The 21,659-nt window shown below is 41.3% G+C and overlaps 1 protein-coding gene across 1 annotated transcript in view; it reads right to left on the bottom strand.

The window, feature by feature from the left end:
• Positions 1–19,464, bottom strand: part of Dve (SATB1_N and homeodomain domain-containing protein dve) — a 44,868-nt gene extending 25,404 nt beyond the window's left edge. Inside the window, exons 1-2 of the mRNA XM_071778491.1 lie at positions 18,259–19,464; positions 10,303–10,573 (exon numbers count right to left, since the gene is read on the bottom strand). Of these exons, the coding sequence (XP_071634592.1) occupies positions 10,303–10,573; positions 18,259–18,333 (346 nt within the window). The 5' untranslated portion in view covers positions 18,334–19,464. The remainder of the gene's footprint in view (positions 1–10,302; positions 10,574–18,258) is intronic.
• Positions 19,465–21,659: the final 2,195 nt, after the last annotated feature.

The raw sequence follows: 21,659 nt of genomic DNA, 5'->3' as shown, positions 1-21,659 counted from the left end.
CATTAACCGCATTGCCCTCCATTTTTGTCTTCACAGAAGTCGAACATCACTTATTCGATTTGCCTTGTAAAACAATTAGGCCGAGATGAGATAATGTAGAGATCCCGAATGATACTCGGGACGACAAAACAAGAATAGAGACATAATTAAGACAGCTGACATCGAGACGTTATAGACTTGTCCTTCTTAGTTACGTCTCTTTATACTTTTTACGTCATCGTGACGGAACTATCTAGCTCATAATTTTGAAAGAGGACAAGTTAAGAAAAAGAAATATAAAGACAAAATGAGAGAGAGAGAAAGAGGCAAAAGTTAACTCGAGAGATTTATAAGCCCCGAGTTTAGACGCTAGATTCAAATTTCTAAGATTAAACGGCGATCTTTGAAACGAAAGCTACAACGCTACAACGATTCTGTATCGCTAATTATTGCTGCGCGGGTTCATCTACACGTATTATCCCCCTACTCCGATCAGCCACCGGTTGCTAGGATTTTTTTCACGACTCTCGTGCGTAAACAACTAGCAGGGTAGCATACGCACCCTGCTGGATTCCGCGGTCCTTCGGGAGTCACACAATTCGGCTGGCTGGCGGAGGGAGATAGAGAGCCAGAGAGCCGAGGGGCCGGGGGTGAGCCGAACGAACGAAGCGGATGCAAAGCCGGGGAGAAGAACGAAGAGGCGCGTCGATACGAGAGGGAGAATGAGAGAACGACGGTGCGGCGGCGGGGGCGGGGGAGAGAAGAGGAGAAGCTAAAGGGTGCGTGCGCGGCACATGCGTAAGAATGCCACGTCCTGCCGTCCTGCTCTCCTGGTCGACGGGGTCCTACAAAAGCCCTTATTTGGGTCACGGGGCATTTCGAGGGTCCGGGACAGGATGCGGGACACCTTCCTGTCGCTCCTGCTGTCCGGTCAGCGAAAATAAGGCGACAGGTATCGGACAAAGGACCTCATTTGCATATTTTTCGGCAAGACAGAACCGTGCCGAGTCGCCCGGCCGAGTAGGCGCTCCGCGAACGGAGCCAAGAACCGGCACGACGCGGCCACTCAGCGCCGGGATATGCGCTCCTGGTACGAGAGACGTCTATTAGGCCTATAAATTATCAGGCATCGATCCTGCGGGCAGCTGGGGCTGCGAAGAAGCAGAGGCTGATGAGGAAAGAGGCGCAGCGGTAGGTGTAATCGGGGTCAACGGAGTGTATACTTGAACGATAAAAAGAAACGAGTCGCACTGTCGTAATTTAGAGTTGTTAATTGAAATTGGGGGTGACGGGCATTTCACTCGATTCGACGAAAGGTGAATTTAATCGCAATTTAGGATTGTTGAGTGTCTCAGAGGCATCTCATATCTATCGATAGTATTGATAACTTAATCTGGATAAGAATTTTATGTATTGCAAGGTTTATATATTTTATATATTTGGTAGAAAGTACTGTCGTGCGTGCGCGTAAATTTCTTTTTATATTCCAAGTTTATGAGATGTTATTCCGCAAATAATATTTCATGCATGCATTGTAATTATGAAACGAATTTGTAAGTTCAGTGGATTAATCCGTCAATTATGGATTACGAAAAACGAACAACTTCTAAATTAAAATAGCAAATGAATATAATTGCAATATTCAGATAGTTCAATCCATTATATGCTAGTTTGAGGAAAATAAAACTGAATATCTGTTTATAAACCGGCAGAAATTTAGATACTTATAAGGATGTAAGCATAAATATAGTTAAACCATAAATAAATTAAGCACTGAAAAAATAGATTTTCTAACGTTAAAAATGCTTCTGTGTGTCCAAATTTATTCAATTTTAAAAACTATAATAACTCTAAAATTCTTATAAATAAAAATAAATTTTGAAAATACACGCACTACTTTGCATATCGTTGCATGTAAAATAAATTACTTATTTCTTAATATTTTTAATGTGTTACAAGTATCTTAATATTGAATAAGTCATAAATATTTTTATATGTGCAATTATATATCAAACGCATTTTATAAAAAGAATTTTTGCAACAAGTTATCGTTATTGTAAACTTTTGCTTTCCTGTTCTTTAATAGAATTATATGCGATTCACATGTAACTATTAATAAAATTTAACATTTTCATTATAACTTGTTTTCAACATTTGTAGCTACCAGTATCTTACAACTGTAAATTTGTCTAAAAAGAAAATAAACATCACGACAACAAAATATTGGCATTATTATTATAAGAAGCAATGTTTGCTTCGTTTAGATTAGAGAACGGAGCAATGCGAGTGGTCGATATGAAAACGGACGGGCGTTTAGGAAGGTAAAAAAGGGTAGTAGATGACCCTTGAGCAACAGGAACGCAGGATCTCGCCAAAGGAGGGCCTGGGGGCTCCCGGCCGCGAGTTTTAGGAGTTCTGGAAAACCGGGAAGCCCAAAAATCCGCGAGTAACAGGCCTTCATATCTCTCGTCGCCGAGCGCGACGGCCGTGCTATCGCACCTCCTGCGAGCCTGATTGCCGTCTCGGCTCCTTATCCCAATTCCCTTGCGCGGGATAACGCGGTCCCGATCCGAGGAGGAGTGATCCCGCATCCCGCGCATCCCAAATGGCAGAATGGCAGAATTCTCGCGCGACGGAACTTCGCGGCGCGTCCTTGAACGACGCAGAGACTCGAGGAGTCACGTGTGTGCCTCCTTCTTTCGCGTCCTCGCACGTAGAGCAACAGGCTAACTCGCCGCTTCTTCGATGGCACGCACAAAGGATCTACACGTGGCCGGTGATCCTCCTCGATACCTCCTGCTATCCTGGCCCACGAAACTCGCTGCAATAATCTCCTGGGAAGTTTCTATCCCGATCAAGGGGATAAACGTCGGCGAGGTCGCGAGACATGATAATCCCCTTTATTCGAAGGACGAGCCGAAGAGAAGACCGAATCTACCGCCGCGCACACGTGCGATCGTTTGATCTAATTCCATCTTCAGGTAATGTTGCGGTGATATAATAATATCGTGAGGGAGATCCCAAATAAATGAGAAAATTAGACCTACGCAATTTCAAGAGAGAAATCAACATCTAAAAATAATTCTCTATCACAAATCAGTCTTCTTAAAATAGATTTCTTTCAGTAAACAATTTTACGCAACAATTGTTCGCAACATGCTATTGCCAGTGTGCTTAAAACATACATAATAGGAGACATAAAATTTCGCGTATGCGACGTTAATAATCGAGCTTCCTCCAAAAATATATCCTGGTTAAAAATTTAAAACGCTCCTTTTTCAAAGCAGAGGATTATTAATTAATGTCGTTTTCCGCGGCGATCTCATTGATACGTGAATCGTTAATCCTGAATTCTCGATGTAACCCGTTATTTCTACGTTCAACGCGAATTTTCGGCTTGTCGTTACATATAATTTATTTTCCGCTGTAGCGTTGTAACGTATAATCCGGGATTAAGCGACAGCGGCGTGGTGATAATCAGAATTTTGTTAATAGTACTGCAAAAGGCTCAAAGCCAGCGGACCTTGATATTACTTGGCGATGATAAAGCGCCGCAATCCCGAAATCCCACTGTATCTTTATTATACAAGGACTCTCCGCGGGAGCCGCCGGACGGAAAATGCTGAAAAGTCAGGTGACACACGGCGAAGATATTAAATCTTTTTTTATGAATCATTTATTACGGCGTATTCGGCATTACGTAATCCAAGGTCACAATCCGCAGATTTATCGCCGGAGACGACGCCGCCGCGAGGTTTTAGACTCTTTAATCCCAAGGTGCGCCGCGGAGACAAAATAGCGGGATTATACAAATCCCCGCATCGCTTAATCCGGGATTAAGATTATGGTCATAGACCGACGACCCCTCGTACCTTTCGGAATTTTTCTCCCATGAAAGGGGAAATACCGGTTGAAAATCGCGTGAAGCGCCATATGCGTTCCGAATTTTTAAAATAAAACGTTTCCGCGGGCATGTAGCGCGCATAAAAAACAGAAGTACACCGAATAAATCATCTCGTGAATGTAAATGCATTATATCGTTATAAGTTCATGGAAGGTAACATTCTAACATTATAAACATTGAAATCGAACTGCAACACCAGTCGCGGTTTCCATCTTCTTAATTTGTGTTGTCATTTACATTCATTTTAGCGTTTATCGTATTTGAAGTAGCGCGAAGAAAATCCATTTCCATTTCAAATCGCGGCTATTAATAGCTGATTTCTCTAAAGAAAACCAGAGATGGTAATTGCGTTTAACCACAGTGCCGATCGATATTATCTTCCATCGTCGAAATTATTACAACTACCTTTGTGCCAGCGCATATTTATCGCGGCTAAAGAAGAACAACATGTCACGGCACTTATTCATAAAAATAAAGGGCCCACGTTTGGACGCAAGCGATACTTCGTTAAATCGGTAATTTTTCCCATAACTTCGGCGCGTTATCTCGCGACTCGTCTCTGACGCAGCTCCGGGACCGGTTTCACGAAACGTCGTCGACCGACATCGTCACCGCGTTTTCCCGTCGTTCCTCGTCCATCATTCGCGTGACAAAGCGCGCCTTGTTCCAGATCTCTTTCGCGCCGACCAATATCTCGCCGATGCAGCTCGACGTTACTCGCGAGCTCACGTATATATATATATATATATATATATATATATATATATATATATATATGTACACACACATGCTAACACACAGGCACAATATCTTTCGAATCGTTCGTAGAATTCCCGTCGTATCAGGACGGGATGTAAAGCTTCCTGGGGGATGAGCCGCTTAGCCTCTAAACCTTGTGTGCTCTGCCATAGTCCTCCCGCCGTCGCTCCCCCTCCGGCAGCCTCTCGACCGCCCTTTTGTACGAACCATCATCCACGGCGCGCGTATGAGTGAGCGCGTACGTGTGCACGCATACGGGACAGAAAGCGGGCCGTATACGCGGCCCTGCACGGGGATTATCCGGGCTCTGTATTCGTGGGGATTATCTTTGGGCGCCGCGCGTACGTGTGCAGGCCAGGCTGTGTGTGTGCGTGGCCAAATCCTTTAGTGGCTCCGGTTCTCTCTCTCTCTCTCTCTCTCTCTCTTTCTCTCTCTCACACACACACTCACTCTCCCGCCCGGTTATCTCTCTCTTTCTCTTTCGTGCGTACGTGTGTATATGTGTCAGGCACAAGGGTGCAACATATACACACATACACACGTTTGCACTTGCGTCACCGAGTTTGACCGGCCTGCACGTATGCGCGCTCGCGCGAACTGTGCCCGTGTGCGTGCGCGCGTACACGTGAGTCTGGGATTAATCCGGGATTATTGGTCGTGTGTGCGCCGCCCGCCGTCCAAATCCAAAATCCAACGCACACAACTCAGCTAATCCTAACCCACCCCCTTTTCACCCTCTCTCGCCTGCATCTCGTCGCCCTCACCTCGCTTCCCTCCACTCCCGCGTATCCTATATGTTCTCCACCGACAGTTCGGAACAGTTGTCTACAGGGTGTGCCTGAAAATACACGCCCGCCGACGTTCTATTTTTGCCATGGCTGTTTAAAGTGCCGATTTTCGAGCGCATCGTCGATCGACATTAAAGTATTCATATTGACATTGATCAAGGATCTCTGTAAGTCTATCGATCAATTTTACCTTTAACAGAAGTGATAAAATCGATCATTGTTAAATTTGTCAGCAAGATTGTCAATTTGGTCAGAATTCAAAGATGTTCAATCACGACAATTCAATTTTATCAAAATTTCATGGACGTTTTATTGCATCAATCATCTTCCATACCTTGCGCCGTATTGTTTTTGAAACAAATATTTCCGATATTCGAAACTATTTGTTTGTTAATAGAGGATGGAAATAGTGCATAGAAAGTATGGAACACTAGCTTTAGAGATTGAAATTGCGAGCGATTATAAAACATCGGGATAAAACTGACGTTATATATACGGAATATGACGTTATATGTATACATGTCCATTGTCTAAGATGCCGATGACGTCACGGATAATGCGCGACTGAGACACTGAAGAGAGATTTAAGTGATTTTTAAGTGGGGCTTGAAGCTTCGTTGAGCCCGCAATTACATTACAACCTTCATTATTCGAACTGCGTCACGACAAATAGTTAGTGAAATAGTTAACCGTTATATATTAATATAAATTACAGACCAGAGATTTCTATTTTTCCAATTATATTTCAATCAATACTTATATGTTCGTGTATGAGCAATAACTTATCTCGAAATTGACCAACTGTCAAAGAAAAATTGCAGCTAGAAGGAAAATTGAATTCCAAATTAATTAGAAAATAAAAACTGTTAACTAAAAAGTGTGCACGATATTTTAGAATATTCTGTATATCCTGTAAAAAGTAGGAGTATAAAAAGTAAAATTATAAGATACATTTTGCAATTCCAAAAAAGAAATTATCTGAGCACAGCGTAAACAGTGTTTTATGGATATTATACGAACTGTTTTACTTTGTCGGTAGCCTTTGCATCGGTATATAAGAGTAAGATTTTGTAATGTATCATAAGAACTTGCTCGGTAAGCTAAATGTAGGACAATATTCGAATGTAAGAACTATAAGGATAAGGACACAGACGCACTTCCGTACATGTGAGAAATATCTATTCGCAATATGGTCCACGATTGCTCTTCGCGAGTTATGATATCGATTTTGCCTTTGGCTTAACGCGTGGTCAGGTTGAAAGCTAGAACGTATACAGGGCGGCCTGTAAGAGAATCATTCCTGAATCGTGAGAGAAAGAAATGAAGGAAAATAGCGCGGGTTTTTTATGTTGCAATTTGTATGCACTATATTATTACAACACATATAATTTGAAAAATCGATGCGTTTTTACTGTATTTTAAAAAGCTTTCTTGTGCTTCTTTCCTTTTTGCTATTTTTATATTCTGCTAAATGTTAAATATATAATTTTACTGCACGCATGTTCATGAACAAAATGTATTTCTAAATTTTTGTAAACAAACGCGCCTTTGTGTTGAAATATTTCTGTAATTTGTAAATCTTCATGCTATGAAAAATATATGAGTTCGTTAAATATTAACTTACTCATTATTACATTATTTATGATACCCTGGTTATTTATAAGTAATAAAACGACTTCCAAAAATTAAAACATGCTAAAACTGCACAAGTAAAATTTTTTAATCTGTAAAATCGTTTTTTGCAGGCGTGCCGAAGGGTAGCTACGTTTGAATTAAACTATGCTACGTTTTTTTTTTTATATAAAGCCTGCGATCGTTTTCGAGTTTGCAGTATCATCGCAAGTCTTTCCCACCCAAATATATATTTCTGATCGCGGTTTTGCATCGCAAGTCTGGGGATTACCAAATCAAAACTTATATGTTCTGGGAGCTTTATCGTTCTGTCCACTGACGAGAGTGTAAATGGCGGGAATTCAAAGGCTCTCTGCCACAAAAGGTGTCTCTCGGTCTCTCGGGAGGGAGAGTATCGCGTAGGGTTAAATGGCGTAACGAGCCCGATCGTATGGCGCAAGACGCCATGGTGGATGTTCGCAGGTCGCCTAGCCGCATAGCCAGGGATTCGAATTTAATCCGGATTAGTTCGTAAGGGTCACAATACCCTCCCCTCTGGCTGCACCTCGTCGCCGTCCGCCCAACCGTCCTCTTGCACACGGATGCGCGCATATATAGACGTCCAGGTAAATCCGGACGGAACACACGCGGACGATTATCCTAATTCCGAGCTGACGCTTACGGCTCGCGGGCTAAAAGGGGACAAACGACCTCATCTTTTCAGCTCATCTTTGATGCATGCCGACGCGAAATCATTTCATGATAAAAAACGATGACAGCTCCCTTATTTTTAGACGCTCTCTCATTTAGCCTCTTGCAGCCTCTTGTGTAAAGAATTGTTATGAGATTAAAATAAGAAACTAACATTATTATAATTATTAAAAAATGCATTGTATAATCTGTATTCTTATGCGAATCAGTTTTCAAAGTTTAAAGGGATTACGTATAAAGCGATAAAAATTATATTGAAGATTTAATAAACTGTTGCTTATTTTAACCAATGTTACCATTACTTTGTCACTAAAAATCTTGTTGTGCGTCTTATCGCAACCTCAGTTAAAAATAAGTAGGTCACACTTTCGAAAATTCGAAGAAGTTAAAAAACTGTTGTCTCGACTAAGGGAACAGGGAAGGTGGAGATAAGAACTGGAAAAAGGCAGAAAAAGGATCCACGAGCACGGGGAGGGGAAGGATTAACTGTGACGCACGGGAGATTTAAAGAGGATCCTCAAAATCCGTAGATTTAGGAAGTGCGTGCTTCTGTCCGCCCGCATCCCCCATCGCATCGCGCCACCCTTTTCTCCTCGCCCAAGTCGGGGCTGGAAAAGCAAATATGTACTCTTGCTTCCTGCATTCCTGCACGTCTTCGACATGCCGAACTTTCGTAGCGATATCGCGTAAAAAAAAAACCAAGTAAGGGATAAAAGTAGAGACACGCACAAACGGCAAGACTTGTAACAATTTTTCGATTTTGTAAGCATAAAGAGATTGATTTCCTCCGCTCTATAGCAACTTTATTTTCCGTGAGAAACAAAATACATAAAGGAGATATCTGCAGCTACGCTTAATGCTTCATTTTTTAAATAAGTCCAAATTTTAAGAAACAATTTTAAGAGAATGTAACAAGTTATCATATTATCGATCATTAATGCAATTAAGTAGACTTGCAAACACACATATATATATTTCCTTCAATATTTAAAGATATTTTTATAGCAAGATAACTCAAGAATAATTCAGATTCGAGGAAATATAATTAACAAAACTCTCTATAATGAAACAAAAATGAGTAATGAGTTAAGATTGCGCATTGAAAGTTGTTGAGCAAAAAACGCGGTTGTTAATGCGTAAGCTTATTTGTAATTTATTTAAATATAATAAAAAGATTAAAAAGAAACGGACGTTTCAGCTCCGCTTTTAGCAAACTTCAAATATAATTAATAAATTGCTGTCGAATGTATTCAGGGATAAACGTGCTGTAAATATACATTTACGTATTTAATTCTCGTTATTTACGAATTTTAATGTCATTTTAAAATTAGAATGCTGAGCATTATGCATAAGCAGCCTCGAATCAGTATACATAGTGTTATATTTATACAGCGTTTAATTCTACAAACGGACGCGTGCAAATTGTTTCCACCGCATTATCGAGGATCAAGGAAATTCCGCCGATAGTCCTATCTCGTTTGGCGAGCTTTAACGACCCCTCTCACGCGACCTCCACCGAGTGCGCACGTCTTCGTCATTCTTAGCGGAAGCGGGCTTTATGACGCGACATGGCAACTGAATTTCTGGATTGTCACGAATGAAATAAGAGCAATGCGAGCAGGTTCTTTGTATTATTCGTGTAATACGTTATTGAGCAACAATCTTTTGCAATAAATAGATGGTGACAGCATTCTAAAATACTGCCATTGTCTACAATTCTACAAATTATAATACTTATAATACCACAAGTATAGAGTTGCACTGTCACTCTATATTTCTTTTTATAAACGGATATTATTAATCTGGACAAACGATATTACATAATTTTGAGTGGAGTAAAAAAGGGAAAAATAATAAAAATCAAGAATATAAAATTACTTGAACTTTGAATGTTCGTTTTTTCCCCTTTTGTTCTTTTTATTTATTACACAAGAGCTATATCGGCCTTCGCCGGACGCGAGACGGTGACGACGATTAACGCCGCTTCCGTTCGACAGAATGCATTTAATGGGCATGACATCGGTGCGTCGTTACCGCATTTTCCTCGCCGCCGTCACCCGAGTTATCCCGACCGAATTACGCGTTGTAAAGATGTTAAAGCTGTTTTCGCACTCAGTCTCTCGTAAAAGGTGACTTCATTCACCCGACAAATTGACGATTTACGGTCGCGGGAATTCTGTACAAGCCACTACATTCGAGATGCAACCCGAAGTAATGGGGTGTATACAGATGTACTCGTAGGGATAAAATGGTGAGGAAACAAAAACATATAGGATGAACGTTTGATTATACGAAATAATACAAGTTCGAATACGTTCAGATTGATAACTATATGGAGTTTCTTCGTTATATTATGTTGTAATATTCTTAAATTATTGTAAAAACTATTTAAAATTTACTCATAATGTTATCAAATAATATCAACTTTATTGAAATAAGGTATTGATACTGCTATTATATGTGCTTAATTCTATTCTTTGCAGACAATTAAAAAGTCAATTACGTATAAGGCAGCTGCAATAAAATATAAGAGAAACAGAAACTGTTTACCTGTGCTGGAGGTGGATTTGCTGAGATCGAAGCCCTCCTGCTTGGGACTGACGTTGATTTCTTGCTTTGGGTGCTGGTTGTGAGCAGAGAACGGTGTCTGGGGTGTGCCGAGAGGTGTCTGCGATTGCAGCGGATGCACCGGCGGGTGCTGAGGTGCGTTCTGCGGCTGAGACTGCTGGGACTGGTGAGACTGAGGGCTCCTCGGTAACGAGGACACGCTGCTCGGTCTCGATGGTGGTGAGGCCTTGTGCGTCAATGCCAACGCTTGGCTCTGTAATCGCGGGAGAACATCAATTTTTTTCTGTTTCGTGCAATAAATACAATTTCGGCGCGACACCGGATGATATTGATTATGTAGGACCATCGTACGCATAAATGTGGCACATTCATTCTGCCAAAGAGGAGACGCGGAGGAAAGTAATCCCATCTATTTAAAAGTATAGACGAGAATATTATACAGAGAAATTCGATAAACTTTACATTATAAAATGTGAGAATCTTTTTATGTACCGAAAAGATGCGAAAGAAAGTTCTAGGAAGGATGATTTGTACATTTTTACGCTTATTACTCAGGCAACCAAGTTCTTCCCCGGCTTCTGCATTGTCCTTGGTAAAGTTTCACAGCAAAAATATTTTCTGCGTACAAGAGCACGTTATGTAAATTATTATCGCGATGTTTATTTCATCGCTCGTTTGTGTATAATCCAGCGAGAGTGCGGTAATCGCCGCGGGGTAATATAAATCCTTTGCTGTCCTTAATCTCTGAAAAAAAAATCGCTAGCACATCATGCTTCTAACGGTCGCATGACTTTTACTGGGGGCGATTACCATAAAGGTTACAGAGACGTAGCTTTTTACTAATCTTTATATACAAAATATTATCTCGCAAATCATTGTTGTATGTGTATCTTAATTGTTTGTATCTTCAATTTTTATAAGTTCAAAATTGTTTAAACATATTTTTACGATGATAATATATTATGAAAACTAAATAGGCTCGACGTTGTATCTTGGCCGAAACCCGCCCGACCGACTAGAACGTGCTTCTGAAAAGAAAAAAAAGCTAACTCGCGCGCGAATTAACTATGCGCGATTGGAGGCAATCTAGCGATTAAAAAAGCCTTCGGCGGCAATTCACGGGTATGGGAGCGTCGCCTAAACGCGGTCAAATCTACGACGTTTCGGTCGGGCCGAGCGAGCCGGATGATCTAAGCGTCGTCGCCGATGAAATCTGAGCACGTGCTCAATTCCGAGCGGCGGCCAGGCTAAGGCATAAGCGCGGACTTAGATTTATGTATGAGTGAACTGAACTTAACACTAACGGCTAAGCCGTCCATGGTGTCAACTGGGGTCAACTGGGCTCAGAATGCGACAATCCTACACCACCGCCGCAGCAGCCGTAGCAGCCGCCGCCGCCGTCGCCGCCGATGTGCGAATTGCACCGCGGAGCGATGATTTTCGTCTGGAAACTGGATCGTCGATGACGCCTCCGTGGAATACGGAGCGTCGAGCGCGGCAGAAGACGAGCCGAGAGATACGAGGCGGCGTTTAACCCTCCGTGATCCTTCGCGACTTCCTGCCCGCGTTTCGTGTTTGCTCGCAATAAGCTCGATTTTCGCGGGTACTTAGCCTCATTATTTAATCACGAAATTATCAAATTTAATCAGCCGGCACTCACGCACGCGCCACCACGAGACAACCTTGAATAATCGATGGCGACGAGCGTCGTATTAATTGCTGCACGAAAATGATAGTCTCAATTCCTAACCGAACGCGATTGGAACTCGTCGTTGTTTTATATTTGTAAATTAATTCCATCGAATCACAAATCAATTAAACTTCAGTTCCTTTACTTTCTCTTAACAATACTGCTTTTACTCGCGTATCTTTATTTATAGAAAATATTAAAACGTAAATGCATACATAATCATTGAATTTAGATCGAAAGAAAAGGAAGTATTTCTTTTTTCATCTAGCTTTTTCAATATTTTTATACGTTGCTTTTCTCATCGATCTAACGATCGACTGTAAAGGATCAACCGGCGATTTTTTCGCTTGCCCGGACTGTACCGGGGTACCAGCTACTGTTTCGGGAGCTCTTCGAGGTATGCACTCGCAAAAAACACGTCAGACCGCTGAAGACCCGGGCCTGCCTCCCTGGAACGGGAGTGAGTGAGACGAAGAAGACGATGAAGAAGAGGAAGAAGGAGAAGCAGGAGAAGGGAGCGGAGAAGCGGGATGCCTGAAGGTGCCGAAGAGAGCGAGGAAGAGAGATAAAGGCTGGTCCGCATCGTTGACGAAAAAGAGAGAAAGAGAGAGAGACGAACGGGAACGACGGGCCCCGAGGGTCCACGTGGATCGGAAGAGGATGGCGAGGGTCCCCGGCTTGTTTCCACGCGAGGAATGAAGACGAACGCGAGCTGACTGAAAGCGGGAGCGTGTAAGAAGGGGCAACAGGTGGATGGGGTTAGCGGCTTATCCGGCTAACGCCCCAAGTGATATCGCGGTAACTCCGCTGTGACGTGCGAGGGGTTACGACGTTGTTGTCGTAAAATCAGGAATTTCGGTTCGCCCATCGATCCGGCTTTGAGCCGCGGTTGAGAATTCGCTTGGCCTCCCGTCGAATCCGGGAATCGCGTCCGGAGGCGTTAGCCCAAAGAAACGTCCGGCGCGAGGAACACGGTCCTCCGAAAATTTTCGCTCCCTCGAGCGATAAAAATTGCGTCTTATCAGGGGCCAGGTTAATTGCGCGGTAATTAATCCGACAACAGTAGTAATTAATTCAACGATAAGTCACGTTTGTCAACTGGACCGATGCAAACGACTCGCATGTTCAGTAGAAAGATAAAATTGAAATAAAGAGTTAGAGGAGAATGCATGGGAAAGTTTTGTAATAATTATCAGTCGCAGTAATTGCCAAAATATTTTTTCGCGTCCCCATGCTATCGTCCTAATAAGTTATCGCCTTATTAAATATGTTAACGAAACAAGAGTAACTGTTTAAATTAGGTAAGAGTTGAAGCTATAATAAATTTTTGAATGAAATTATATCTGTCGCATTACTCGTCGATGTATTGCTGATACAAAAAGCGACAAATGCTGCGGGGACTCATACAGTTTGGGCGAGCCAGCGTGAAGTACGTGCGTGAACCGTGACGACTGTAAAAATGAAATGGCAAATAATTAACCGCGAAGCGCGAGCGCGATATCGCACTGCACCACGGACGACGACAGTTCGGCAGGCGTTTATCAACGGATCAGCTTATCTACCGGGTGTAACGGAGATACGCATAGTATACGACGGCGTTTCCTGCTGGTGTGTTTCCCGTTAATGCGATAACCTTAATCGCTGACCGTGCCCAGGATCCTTCGTGGACCTGAAGAGCCAGCGAGAGAGTTTGACGGAATTCTCGACGGAATTCATCGCGACGGAACACGGCGTGCGCGCGCTCCGGATCGTCCGCACGAAACGAGCTTACGTAAGGCCGAATCGCGATGACAGTCTTTAATGTTTGGCCAATTGAACGCGTGGTGGTCCTTTTCGGCGTATATCTTACGTCAGCGGCATCGTTCCTCATGCGACCAATTCTACCCGTTGAAACAAAAAAAAAAAGAGAGAAAGAGAGATTCACGATGTTCTCGTTTCGTCGTACGAAGATCCTTTCTTCTCGTCTCGTCGCGGTTTCTGCGACGACGTTTGATGCGCGCAAATTATCGGACGCTCGTCTCGCTTGTCTTTATTAATTCTTCGAATGCTGCATTAAACCGCGAGCGCTCGCGTCATGAAAAATCGCGCTGCGGTTCGCGCTGTGAAGCGATACGCCGCGTGGTATTCTCGCGGGATGTGAAATCAGTTTAGAATATAAGCTTATTTTAGTTGCATTTTTTCCAGAAATAAAGCGGAAATAATATAGAGAAAAAATAACTCTAACAGTTGTCGACTTTGAAATTCTTTCAAAGTCTGTCGTTTTCACGATCGAGAGAAAAATCGAAGCTGATCTCGAAATAAGGAAGGAACTTATTCATTCGTCTTTGAGATTTTTTTGCAATTCTCTATTGATTCAATAGAGATTCTTGCTGAACAAATCATAGGTAATTGACAATTAGTTTTTTATCGCGGAGTCGGAATGTTTTTTAAATCAAAATCAGAGACTGGATACTCTATTGTAAATCCTCTGAAACTTTATGAAAATTCGATAATGATGACATAATCGTTCCGTAATTGTTACAGACTCCAATAATAAAGATAAGCTGGTTCTGTTATACTTTTATAGAACATTGGAAAGCACTCGCCGGCTTCTAATCTCCATCAATATAATAACATGCAGCAGTGTGTACTAATAACAATTCGTAAATCTACTTAACAAAATTTCAAGCGATTCACTATCTGTTTCAGCGCGCGTGATAATTTCACTATCTTTCGGCGGTCATCGCATGAAACGGAATTAAATGTGGCGCGACCCATATTAATCTGCAACATTCTAATCACGCTTATCGAAATATCGAGCCGGCGATATCCCCGAGCGATAATTGGCTGCCTCTTTGTGACAGATAATCCGCGGATTGATGCGTTTGCGATCGCGTTACGTAAACTGTTGCCGACTGTGATGTCGGATACCTCGTTCCTAAGTGCAAAACATGGTAGAGCTAAAGATTAGAAAGCAATAGATAGGATCTTGCACTAGCAATGATCACGGATTTCGAGGGTTTACTGGAGAGAGCAGCGAGGATATCAATTTTTCAAAATTTACAATTTTCAATTAACCATGTACATAAATTATTCTTCAATATTAGGACATCAGGACATTTATAAACGCACTTGTTAATATTTTAAAACAAGAATATAATGTTTTTTTTCCATAATGGTTAGGTTCAAACTAAATATATCATGATTTCTGAAATCTTTCCTTCTATCTCTTTCTCTTTGAAAATAGAATTCTTTATTATGTAAATCTTCGTGGAGTAGTTGCTGTTACGCATTCTAATTAAAATAAATTAGTACGAAAATAAATAAGAACGCGTGCTCTTTTATAATAAAGTTACCCGACACGAGACCATTCTCATCGCCATAACCAATTTTTCCTCACAAAATATTCACCGAGAAAACAAAAGATCGTGTCTGCGGCATAAAAAGGCAACGCAAAAGGCCTACGGAGAGAGGACCGCGAGCTCTACCTGCGTTTGATATATCGGCTTCGGTGGCCGGATAGATGGATTACAATCATTCCGGGAGCTGGGGTGGTCAAATACCGTGACCATGCGTGTTTCAAACGTATCCTCGTGCACGCACACGTATATACGTACGACGCACTTTCGAGTACACACGTGGCGGCCCGTGCGTGCACGGGCAGTCCTGCGTGCAACGCGCTGCAAGGACGCGTTTTCAAGTATCAGAATGCAGAAGGTGCGTCGGGGCAGCGTGAAAATTTTACATCGCGAGCTGCTCTCTCCTCGTCCTCACTGACGTTTCTCTGCTGCTTAATATATCGCGAGTTCGCGCGGCTTAAAATCTGTTACGTTTGTCAACGACACGTTTATTAAGCGTCATAGATCCAGCTATAATATTGATAGCGATAGAAAAATTTAATTAACTTCGGCACGTTACGCTTATCCTCTTTTTTATTTTTCCCTCGCGTGCGATTATTATACTCGAGTTTCGCAATCGCGCCAGCGCTTTGTTAAAGTTACGGTCGCAATTGTTGTTATTTACGCATATTAATTTTTGCTCCTTTGACGGTTTAAATGACTATAATGCTAATTATAAAGACTAAATTTAGAATTTTTACACATTTTGTAATCTCCAAGTTAATATATTGTTATTAACGTTTTCACAAGAAAACTATAAAATGAGTCTTCGTGTGTTAATACCGCAAACATAAAGACAGAGCTTCATATATTTCGGATTAACAGTATTACGAGACTATCCTCAGTCTTTGATTTCGTTTTTAAAATACATCTGTATGGATAATGCATCTCTCGAGGTGCATATGTTTTCATATAAGTTGAGTGGATATCCTCCCTCTTCAAAATTTTATTTGCGCTTGACTACAATAATAATTTTATAAATATAAAATATATAACAAAATATATTGACAAAATGATCCATGTTATGTGATTCACGTGTAATAAATTGGCAATTTTTTTAAAATAAATGACATATACAGTATAATATTCCAATATTAAACTTATGATTTATTAACTCGCAAAAATGTTTCTATTTATTCTAATATTTTGTAACAGTCAAAATAATAGGATGTGGGACTGATTGTAAAACAGAGCGTGTTACATTATCGCGATACTTTGCTATTAATTTATCTGTTACGACGATTTATGTAAACGGTTTTTTTTACGGATGTATTCGCAGAGTTTTTTATCGTCAATTTTTCGATAGTCATGGTAAGCCGAAGGCGGCCATGGATCGAGAGATCGAGCGGTCAATGGAGACATGCGGTCTTATTCCGTTGAATGCCAGAACATGAACATGGTCGTGGCACAGGAAGAAGGCAGGGGCACATCCGTATCGTGGTCAGAACCCGTGACCCCCCGATACGTACATACACGTGTAAACGTACGCGCTGTTCGTCCGCACAGCACACACGCGAGCCGCGGCTTTGCCAAGGATTATCCCCCGCCCTACGTTGCCCTCGGTTTTCATTGTGAGATCGCGAAGCGCGTCGGATATACGCGTCGGATCTGAATTTGGTACGCGATTTTTGATGCGGAGAATCGAGAATCCTAAATCCAAGCGAGAGTGCTCGCTCACGCTGCGTTTAAACGGATAATTATTTCTTTCCAAAGCGATCATACATCTAAAAAATAATATGTTTTTCTTCTCGATGCTGCATAGATTACGTAAATGCCTACCTAGATGTATAAACACACTTGTTCTATATATTTTTCATTTTAACTTGAATGCTCGTCTTAAAAGGTAAGATTTTAAGATAATGAGACTCTCGTGCGAGAAAATAAAGATTTCCTTTCGAATCTATTGGAATTTTTTGCATTTTTCTACATAATGTTCCCAGTTTATTTTATAAACGATTGCACGATATAAAAACAACGCCTTTTCTATTTATTTTAGGTACTACGAGATAATCGCGCGTTACACGTGGAGTGGCCAGCCGCTTTGAGATGCGAAAGAATGTGCCAAATTGATGACGAGGAATTAAACTAGCTGAAAGCGCGTCCAGAGAGAGAAAGAGAGAAAGAGAGAGAGAGAGAGGGATGCAAGAGGCGATAGGGTGGCCAATTGGCTGTGTAATGTCAGAAAGGGGTTGTGCTTCTCGCCTCTCGCTGACACCGAGTATAGACGCTGCGTTATTTTTATAAGTTCGGCAGACCGAACGCCGAAAACGACGCTGGCACGCTAATCCACGACGTAAACCGTTTTATCGGAATTTTTTATTCCCTGTCAAATTAAGGTCACATACTTTCGATATATATAGCTGTAACTTTTTATCAGTCTCTCAAATATTAAAAATATTTCTATGATTTTTATGAAAAGGGATTTTAATTATTCTAATCAGTAAGTTGGTCCTACATAGAATTTACTTCAATTACGCTTTAATCTTATTGATCTGCTAATAAAGAGCTTGTCTGAAAAAAATAAACTGTGTAAACTACAACTTATATTTAGTTTTATTTTTTCTTTTTTTTGTCTGTTATATTTATCGCAGTATTGAAAAAAAAATTTTTTTTTAATTGTGCTTATTCTTATACATATATGTATTTTTAATAAATATTACTTTTAAAAAATGTAATACCTTTCACACTCTCATAAATCTTTGAAATAATACTGTCACATAATTCTTTTCGATTTTATAATGAACTTTTACAATTGTGTTTAAGGAAAGATATTATCGTATGCATAACTGTTAATATTTTATGTATGATGTTTCATTCTATACAAACAAACAAAAATAAAATAAAATATCTGAAACAAAAATGAGAGATTACCTGTACTTGATCCGTCTTCGTGTTAGCAGCCATCCATGCCTCTACAAAGGTGTCCATTGCGCTCTGAAAATCCATTCCCTCCTGGGGCCTCAATAATTCTCCTGAGCCTCGGAAGTCGCCGCCATTCGTGACATATCGCGTTATACTCGAATTCTCACAAACTCATAGCGTCAATTTTAGCCTTGGCACTGATTAATTAAGAGTCGAATGCGAACGGAAAGACGTTGACAGATCCCTAAGCCGAATGCCAGTATTTCTTGTTCTCTAAACGTCACTTTGAGCACCGGTGCCTACGATAAGTGTTAAAGATCGCGCGAATGTCATAAAACTTATCTACGATCGAAATCACAGACGTGTTGAGACGTTCATGAAATGTCCGCTTATTTAAGTAGAATGTTTTTACAGTTACAAGTTCTTAATTTCTAGCTAGTGCTATGCTAACGACGCGTGGGTGCATTTTTCATTATACTGAACGATCAGTCTTCTTATACCGAAAACGACTTATACACCTACAGTCACTACAATCTGCTCTAAGTTCCTATTTTGGTATTAGCATAAAATATTAAATATGTGATTAAACTGCGCGTATCTCTGACTAGACTGCGGAAAATCACACACGTGCTCGCAACTCATTACGATAAGTATCGTCCGGAGTAAAATCGGAGTAAATAGAGCGATCTACAAGTCTCGTCCCGTTTCGCGATCACCAATTAGGCACGTCCGCCCGTTCAGAACGTCACGTACACAATTCTGAACGTTAACATCGATCGGAGTCGCTCGATCATCGATCACAAGATCAGTCAACGACGTTGCCGGTCATCTCCCTGAGAGAGCCGCGAGACACTGTCTCGGTGCGCGTAGATCGTCACCAGTCATCAGCACCAAACATGTGCGTGGCTCTGCGTGGCTCCGAAAACTCGATCGATCCCTTCGGATGTTCTTTAGTTTCGGGAAGCCTCTTCGGAGATCGGCTCGGGATCACAAACGCGCTCACGTCATCGTCCCATCTCCCTCTCGTCCCAAGTGTCTCCTCTGGAAATCGCGTGCGATCGCCGAGCACCAACGGAATGTCATTCGCGCCGCCGAGGACGGGCGCACGGTCCGCGAGGACAACACACGTTCGCTGAGAACGGCGTTCGAGCCGCGACTGTGCGCGTCGAGGCGTCGCGGCGCTCGATCTGCTGCCCCTACGACGCCCTACCCGCGAGCGCGCCGTCAGTATCAACCCCACCACCCGGTCGTATCGCTGCCGCTACCACTGCCACCACCACCACCACCACCACCATCACCGTCACCGTCACCACCACCTTCATCGCCCACCGCGCGATACCGTCGTCCCGCGTCTACCGATATCGCGGCCGAGTGCCTCCTCTGGTCCTCACTCGGCTGCTGGTTCACCCTCTCGCTCGCCGACTCCTCCGGAACCCACCTTCGTCCGTACCCCGCAGCCCGAGATCCCGCCGTCTCGTTCCCGCTCCCACTTATCCTCCCCCGATTTCGCTGCGAAGCTTCCTCGCTCCGGATAAGGCGTCGTCTCTCTCTTTCGCGCTTTAACCGCCTTCTTCTCGTTCTTCTTTGTTTGTTGCATTGAGTTCCTTTCCGATCATGTTCTCATCTGTTTTTGTGCCTTTTAATATCGTCGCGTATTACAATCGTTATACGCCTTTAAAATTGCAAATGACCAAAATTGTAAATTTTCCGGGAAATCTAGAAAAATTTTCTTATTTTTTTGAGCTTTTTCGCATTCGTAATCTTATTTAAATTAGTTTTGTATCTCGCATTTTTCCCTGTCACTGATCCGTCTTTTATCTCGCTTTTCTCCACAGTTTTATATCTCTACTTATTTGTCAAAACATTCTTTTTTAGAACTACCACAATTCTCTTTCTCTCGTCCAATTTCTCGCTCATATTCATATTTCTTCCTCGCGCCATGAAAGATCCGCTCTCTCATCCCAAGCCCATTTCGCCCTCCTTCTTTCGAAATCTTTCTCTGTCGAATTCGATTCTCGCCCACTCTCTTCTCTGCACTTCGGCACCCCCACCAAGAGTCATTCCGGGAGTGTATCTAAAGATAATATGCACGTACACTTGTCCACCTGCAACACGTTCTTTGTGAAAGACTCCATGACTACTGATGACCGAGCTTAAGTGCGGAAGAAGCACGAAGCGATATTTATCGCCAACTTATCGATTTTTTCGCGGTCGTTGCAAAGCATTGAAACAAGTTTTTATATCCGCGGGAATTTTATATTAAATGAATCTTCAAGTGAGCTTTATTTAGAACTGACCTTTTGCTTTAAATCATTAAAACTTGAAATAATAACCACGTTGAATAAGGATGTTCAATGATAATCGTAAAGTGTCAAACTGCATGACGCATTAATATTATTACTTGTGGGACAGATTATATTTTCAAGTAAAATATTTTTAAGAATAGGTATATCAAGTTTAAATTTTTTATTAATATATTTTCTGGATAATCTTAGTGTGTAATCTCAGTGTCTCGATAGTGCGATATCTGCGATAACGGGCAAATGTATAAAGTATATTATATGTAGATATAATGTTGCATATGTACTAATAACTGAATACGCAGTAATAAATTAAAAATGACGTTTCAACAAATCGATGTGTTTAATTCCACGCGATAAGAAGCAACAGATGTATATTCGGATTAGAAATTGATTCGATAGAATCATTCTTCGACCTTCATAATAAAAGCGATTAAGATCCGAGACACCGAAATCTCATCCATCGATAAGCAAACAGATTAATGAGCTAATATTAAGAAACTTATGTCTCTTGATATCTGTTGGGCCAAAAATATGATTTGGATTTCAACTTTAAATCAACTTGAAAAAAATCTTACATAAATAAGGAAGAAAGAACTAAAAAAAACAACTCATGAAAAATACAGTTATAAGATAAATACAAAAGATGTATAATGTATGTAGCATAACAAAAAAACTTTACAAATATATATTTATCAGAATTAAAAAAATTCTAAATTTTAATATTTTGTAATATAAATGTTTTTTCTGTTGCTTTATCTGATTAATCAGTGGAAATGACTTTAGATTAAGCGGTAATTAATATGGAAGCAGATATATATATATATATATATATATATATATATATATATATATATATATCAATATGTTAACTACGGTTCTCTTCACTACTAAAACGGGTCGTTCGAAACTCAGAGCCTCAAAGGAAATATACACATACGCATACGTATTCGCATGTTCCTGTAAACGTCGCCGTCAGATTAGACAATATCTGGGAATTAATTTCCATAGAGGACAAAAGTAGTATCGTTGCCGAATCTCGCGGTATCCGCGAATTTTCGGTGCTTCGCGAACGAGCGAGCGGTCCTTCCCGATTACATCCTTCCGCGT

This window comes from Temnothorax longispinosus, chromosome 5 (genome assembly GCF_030848805.1).
Source record: "Temnothorax longispinosus isolate EJ_2023e chromosome 5, Tlon_JGU_v1, whole genome shotgun sequence".
Classification (NCBI taxonomy): domain Eukaryota; kingdom Metazoa; phylum Arthropoda; class Insecta; order Hymenoptera; family Formicidae; genus Temnothorax; species Temnothorax longispinosus.
This window is presented reverse-complemented; position numbering and strand designations above follow the sequence as displayed.